This window comes from Physeter macrocephalus, chromosome 2, assembly GCF_002837175.3.
Source record: "Physeter macrocephalus isolate SW-GA chromosome 2, ASM283717v5, whole genome shotgun sequence".
In the NCBI taxonomy this organism is placed as follows: Eukaryota; Metazoa; Chordata; class Mammalia; order Artiodactyla; family Physeteridae; genus Physeter; species Physeter macrocephalus.
The window spans coordinates 30,227,335-30,233,334 of record NC_041215.1 but is presented as its reverse complement, the minus strand read 5'-3'; the positions used below and the strand labels follow the sequence as shown (position 1 = coordinate 30,233,334).

The following is a 6,000-nucleotide window of genomic DNA, read 5'->3' as shown; positions in this document are numbered from 1 at the left end:
CACAGGTTCGAGCCCTGGTCCGGGAAGATCCCACGTGCCGCAGAGCAACTAAGCCCGTGCGCCACAACTACTGAGCCTGCGCTCTAGAGTCCGTGAGCCACAACTACTGAGCCCGTGAGCCACAACTACTGAAGCCCGTGTGCCTAGAGCCCGTGCTCCGCAGCAAGAGAAGCCACCGCAATGAGAAGCCCGTGCACCGCAACGAAGAGTAGCCCCCGCTCGCTGCAACTAGAGAAAGCCCGTGCGGCAACGAAGACCCAACGCGGCCAAAAATAAATAAATAAAATAAATAAATTTTTAAGAACAGAGGAAAACAAATTACAGTTGGTGACTCCTGTTTGTTTCACGAGGAGGGAAAGGCGTGAACATCACACGTTAGCTGCGTGCTGACGGCGGCTGTGGGGAGGGCTTCCGTCCCATAGGGTTGGGCGAAGGCTTTCCCAGCAGCTCTGTGCTGCAGGTGGATTCTGCCTCCTGCCCTCACTGCTCACATGATTAAAAAAACCCTTCTTACTGTTTCAGTGCATTGCTCTCAAGATACCCCCCAGTCCTTACTGGCCTGCTGCAGCCGTGCTCATCTGGCCCTGCAGCCTTCTCAGCCCGGCCCTCCCCTGGGGCCACCTGTCCTCCTTACCCTTCCTCTGAGACCCTGGTGCACGACTCTTCTGTCTCCTCTTCCTTATCTCGCTGTTCCTCATCCTTTCCAGCTCAGTATTCCCTCCCTCTGGCTCTAGAAAGCTTTCCCTGACCTCCCTGTTGGACACTTCCAAGCATCCCCTACTTTGCTACGTTTGGTGATTATTTGACCGATGTCCCTCTTCTGCATTGGACTCTTAGCCCCCTGAGTACAGGCCATTCTAGGCCCCAGACACCTCCGTCTGTCCTCTGTTCTTAGTCCCGGTGAGTCCCCTGGGGTTGGCTCATTTGAGGGGCATCAGTGTTTTCCTCTGTAATCTCTTAGTATTGATAATACAGACTGCATACGTGGAAACTTCGTACCTGAGGTACCCCAGTCCTTCTTGTTTTCTACTTTTCCCTATGGATTCTTGGGTACCAGATGAGAGTTAGACCTGAGGAAGAAATGAGTCAAAGGCAAAGAGAGGATGGAAACATGGGGCTCATCTCCAGGTTCCTGAACTGCCTTTGGGCCAGGGTTCCGATGGATGGAGGGCCGCCGTGTTTGATGCGTACGCGCGTTCACAAATGTATTTCCTAGGCTGACCGGACAAGCTGTCTGTTGAGTGATCCTGTCTCTCAAACCCCATTTGTGAAAATTCAGCCTCTGTTCACAGCAGGAGGACTTAACAAGTGACTCAACAGGGGCCTAACGCTTTAATGAGTGGTGACTGTGTGTGGCCACAGCAGGTGTCCGTTTTGGAGCGTGGGTGCCCGAGTCCCCCACGGGACGGGTAGACAGAGCGTCAGGAGGAAGCCGAGAGGGGCTGCTGTGGACGAGCGTGGCCATCGTTCCTCCTTAGGAAAGGCTCCTCTGCCCCCGCACGCGGGCCGTGTGACTCGGGGCACGGCACCTCCCTCCCGGGAGCCGCCTCACTCCTGTGCTGTGCGGGGTAAGTGGGGTCGGCTGTAAAGCCCCCAGCCGTGCCCGGAGGGGGTTGGTGCTCAAAACCATAGGTTTCTCCTCCATTGCTCCATCTCAGGGATATATGCATTTTTTTTAAAAAAAATAAATAGAACATCATTTGAGAATAACTCTCATACTTGTGTTTCTTGTAGAGTTTTGGGTGATTTTGGAGTATACATTTAAAATTTAACGCACGTTTTCTTTAACGATAATGCACTTTTAAAAATATGGTGTTTTTGAGGTGTAATTCACATACCATACAGTTCACCCACTTAAAGTATATACTGCAGTCATATTTAGTATATTTACAGATATGTGCAATCATCACCACAGTCAGTTTTTTTGTTGTTTTTTTTTTTGCGGTACGCGGGCCTCTCACTGTTGCGGCCTCTCCCGTTGCGGAGCACAGGCTCCGGACGTGCAGGCTCGGCGGCCGTGGCTCACGGGCCCAGCCGCTCCGCGGCATCTTCTTTACTTTTTTTTTTTTTGGTACGCGGGCCTCTCACTGTTGTGGCCTCTCCCGTTGCGGAGCACAGGCTCCGGACGTGCAGGCTCGGCGGCCGTGGCTCACGGGCCCAGCCGCTCCGCGGCATGTGGGATCCTCCCGGACCGGGGCACGAACCCGCGTCCCCTGCATCGGCAGGCGGACTCTCAACCACTGCGCCACCAGGGAAGCCCCCATCCACAGTCAGTTTTAAAACATTTTTGTCACCGCGCAAGAGAAACCCGGTGTTCTTAGCCGTCACCTTCCTAATTCGCTAACCCCCACCCCTGCCCCAGCAGCTGCGAATCTACTCTACAGACTTACCTGTTCTGGGCATTTCATGTAAATGGAACCACACAGTATGTGTTGATGTCTGTGTGGCTTGTTTCATTTAACATGATGTTTTCAAGGTTCGTGCGTGTAGTGGTATGTGTCAGCACCTCTGTTCCACTGCATGGCTGGACCAGCTGCTGTTTATCCTGTCCGTTCATCCAGTGATGAACATTTTGATGGTTGCTACCTTTCTGGTATTGTGAATAGTTTACAAATTTTTGTTGAACATATGTTTTCAGTCCTTTTTGAGTATATACCTAGAAGTGGAATTGCTGGATCCTGTGGTGATTCTGTGTTTGAAGAATTACGTAGTCCTCCTCTTGAGGAGCTGTCAAACTGTTTCCCACCGTGGTTTCCACATTTTATATTTCCACCAGCAATGTGTGAGGGTTCTATTTTCTCCACATCCTCTCCAACAAGACAAAACAAAAAACACCATTTTTTCCTTTCTTTTTTAAAAATTACAGTCATCCTAGTGGGTGTGAAATGGTATCTCATTATTTTGATTTGCATTTCCCTCATGACTAATGATGCTGAGTATATTTTCATGTGCTTGTTGGTCATCTGTAGATCTTATTTGGAAAATCTCTCTTCAGGTCCTTTGCCTGTTTCTAAATTGGTTTTATTTGTCTTTTTGTCGTTGAGCTAAAAGAGTTCTTTATATATACTAGATAACAAGACTCTTATCAGATATTTGATTTGCAAATATTTTTTTCCCATCTGTGGGTTATCTTTTCACTTTCTTGGCATCTAAGTTTTTAATTTTGATGAATTCTAATTTATCTGTTTTTTCTTTTGTTACTTGTGCACAGTAATGCTCCTTTGAGTAAGAAATAAAAGCTCTGGGGCTTCCCTGGTGGCGCAGTGGTTGAGAGTCCGCCTGCCGACGCAGGAGACACGGGTTCGTGCCCCGGTCCGGGCAGGTCCCACGTGCCGCGGAGCGGCTGGGCCCGTGAGCCATGGCCGCTGAGCCTGCGCGTCCGGAGCCTGTGCTCCGCAACGGGAGAGGCCACAACGGCGAGAGGCCCGCGTACCGCAAAAAAAAAAAAAAAAAGCTCTGGATTTGAGCTAAGTTGAAAGGAACTATTAATGTAATAGCAATACTCTTAGGGAAGAAATGGGTTTTGTCTTGGGTTGTATTTCTTGACATGTTCAAAATTATGTTGTTCTAAGATGTGTAATTGATTATATTTATGGAAATGCCACAGACTTCATGTTTTAGAAGTGTAAGACTTGTGACTAAACAGCAGTGAAAAAGCATCTGAGCAGCAACTGGAAATGGGTGTCCTGTCTGTAATAGAATACCTCATCTTTGTATGATTCTTTTTTGTTGCTAGGTTACCTGAAGGCCTTTCAGTTTTGAATGGCAAGAATATAGGAGTTAAAAATATGTTGTTTTATAGATGTTTCTTTATTCTTTTTTTTCCATCTCCGTATAATTAGCAAACCCCTTGAAGCAAAAATTACAGTTTTTCCTTCTATGGGTTTTAAAAAGCAAATTATTTTCTGTGTACGTTTTAAAAATCATGCAGATGTGCTTATGCTCATGGGAGAATCGAATTTTCAGCATGAAAGAGCCAGTAATTATAGACTAGTCATTGTCCTTTATCTGCAGCCGCTTAATGTTCTTTAATTGGATTTGATTGAAATGAGGCCCATGGTTGTTAATTTGGTTAAAAATGTGCATGCTTTTGAGTTTCTTGAGCAAAGCTGACATGTTCATGAGGAGAGAATGAAAGTATCATGCTGGTTCAATCTTGAAAATTCCATAATAAATCTGTAGCTAAAGGAAAAGTACTTATTTGCTAACAAAACTGTAAGCTAGATAGTAGATAATCAGAAAATTGTAATGTATCTAGGGTGTCATTTTGCTGCAAAATGCAACCTGCCCTCTGTTGTTTTACTAAAAAATTTTATAATTTGAAGAACGTTAGATATCATCTCTAAGTCTGTTGGAAATGAGAAATACAGGTCTGAAAACGAATAGACTGACGATGGATTGTTAGGTAAGATCTGAACTGTTGCCCAGCATAGCTGGGACAAAGCATTCATTGAAAGGCAAATTGATTGTCTTTTCTTTATTAAGAAGCTAAGCCGCCGTTATTGTGCAGTCCTTAAAAACAGTGGTTGTGAATAAGTGGATCAGGTCCGATAATGGGTTCCCAGCCCTCCCCCCACTTGTTTACTGGACTCTGCATGTTACGAGATTTGGGATTCTGGCTCAGTATCTTAGGCAAGTGTTTCCGTAGTCACGGCCGCGGGGATGGTGTGCTCCAAGACTGGCAAGGGCACTGTGCTGCACCAAGGAGACCGCCCCTAAAATAGCCTGGAAGGGACTGTCTCTGGCGCCAGCTTAAGTAGCTTAGGCTGCAGCTGACAGCTTTCTTTATCATCTGTGTGGGAATGCCATAGCTTTGTGACTTTCTCCTCATTTAAAGTTTATGTTAAGAGCGTTCTCTGTTTTTCCGTGGGGCGGGGGAGGGCGGAGTCAGGTAGTTGGTTAACATTTTTTTCGATACCAGTGTTAAAGAGGGCTCCCTGACTTGCGTCAGATGGGAAAGGTGCCCCCGCCCCTTGAACAATCATTGTTCTGCAGAGTGTAGGCTTTCATTTTGGAATAGGGCGGCCGCTGTCCTTGGTGCTCAGATAGCACTGAAGAAGCCCTGTGGGTGGAGAGTTTGCTGAGGCGTCAGCGGCTGTGAGCAGGTGTAGCTTTCAGAGCAGTGTTTTTATTTGTACCGCGGTCACTGACGGTCATGACGACTGGGAAAGGTAGGCTATTCTAATATATTCTGGAAAGTGTTTGTAATTATTGCTGCTTAACTAGGAAATAAGATATTTAAGGTATTTTATCATTGCTTTGAGAACTGAAGATCATGATGGAAACTTAGGAAAATAATTGTTATGAGTATTTGCATTTAGGCAGGGAAAAACTGTGAAACCTGCAGCTCTGTTAACGTTGTGTTGACCTTCAAGGACCAGGAGAGAGCACGTAGGCCCAGTGAGCCGAGGTTAGCTGTGTTTTCATCAGCCTCTGTTTATTTCATGTGCTTTCAACTTTTTTTTCCTGCTCTCTTGTATTCACAGTATATGGCTCATGAAAATAAATTATTTTGCAATTACAAGACATTGGTTAATAAGTATCGGCTGTCTTGAAAGGACTCTACTGGTTGGAAATTTCTATGGTTTTCCCAACAGTGGGCAGATTAAAAACACATATAAATCAGAATAGTGCAGGGGTGCCGCTTCTGTCTTGAGAATCATTGTATAAAATGTTTTCCTTTTAAAAGGTTTACATTTTTAAAATGCGCAGATGGAACTGAAAAACTATGAAAGAAGTATTGTTTACAGAGGTCTTATTGATTAGCCTTCAGTCTTTCCACGGAGGTTTTGCCAGGTTTTGGCAGTGTTGAAAGGATATGAAAGAGCTCCGTGTGACGGAGGTTTGTGTTGGAAGAAGTGTGCTGTGGACGTGCTGTGAACCACCTGTATCCCTGTCTAGGTTTCCTGTGGGATGGGCTTCCTGGCAGGCTTTTAACTTGTTGTCTCTGAAGGATATTTCCAAACCCTTCAGCTGAAAATAGGTATTACACAGAATAGA

At 46.0% G+C, this 6,000-nt stretch overlaps 1 protein-coding gene across 11 annotated transcripts in view; it reads left to right on the top strand.

Annotated features, from left to right (window-relative positions):
• Positions 1 to 6,000, top strand: part of CLASP1 (cytoplasmic linker associated protein 1) — a 273,539-nt gene that overhangs the window by 115,670 nt on the left and 151,869 nt on the right. Inside the window, exon 1 of one of the 11 annotated variants that reach the window (XM_055087289.1) lies at positions 4,895 to 5,171. The exons of the other annotated variants lie outside the window; for them this stretch is intronic. Within the exon in view, the coding sequence (XP_054943264.1) occupies positions 5,156 to 5,171 (16 nt within the window). The 5' untranslated portion in view covers positions 4,895 to 5,155. Of the gene's footprint in view, positions 1 to 4,894; positions 5,172 to 6,000 lie in introns of those variants that run through there. 11 annotated transcript variants of the gene reach the window in all.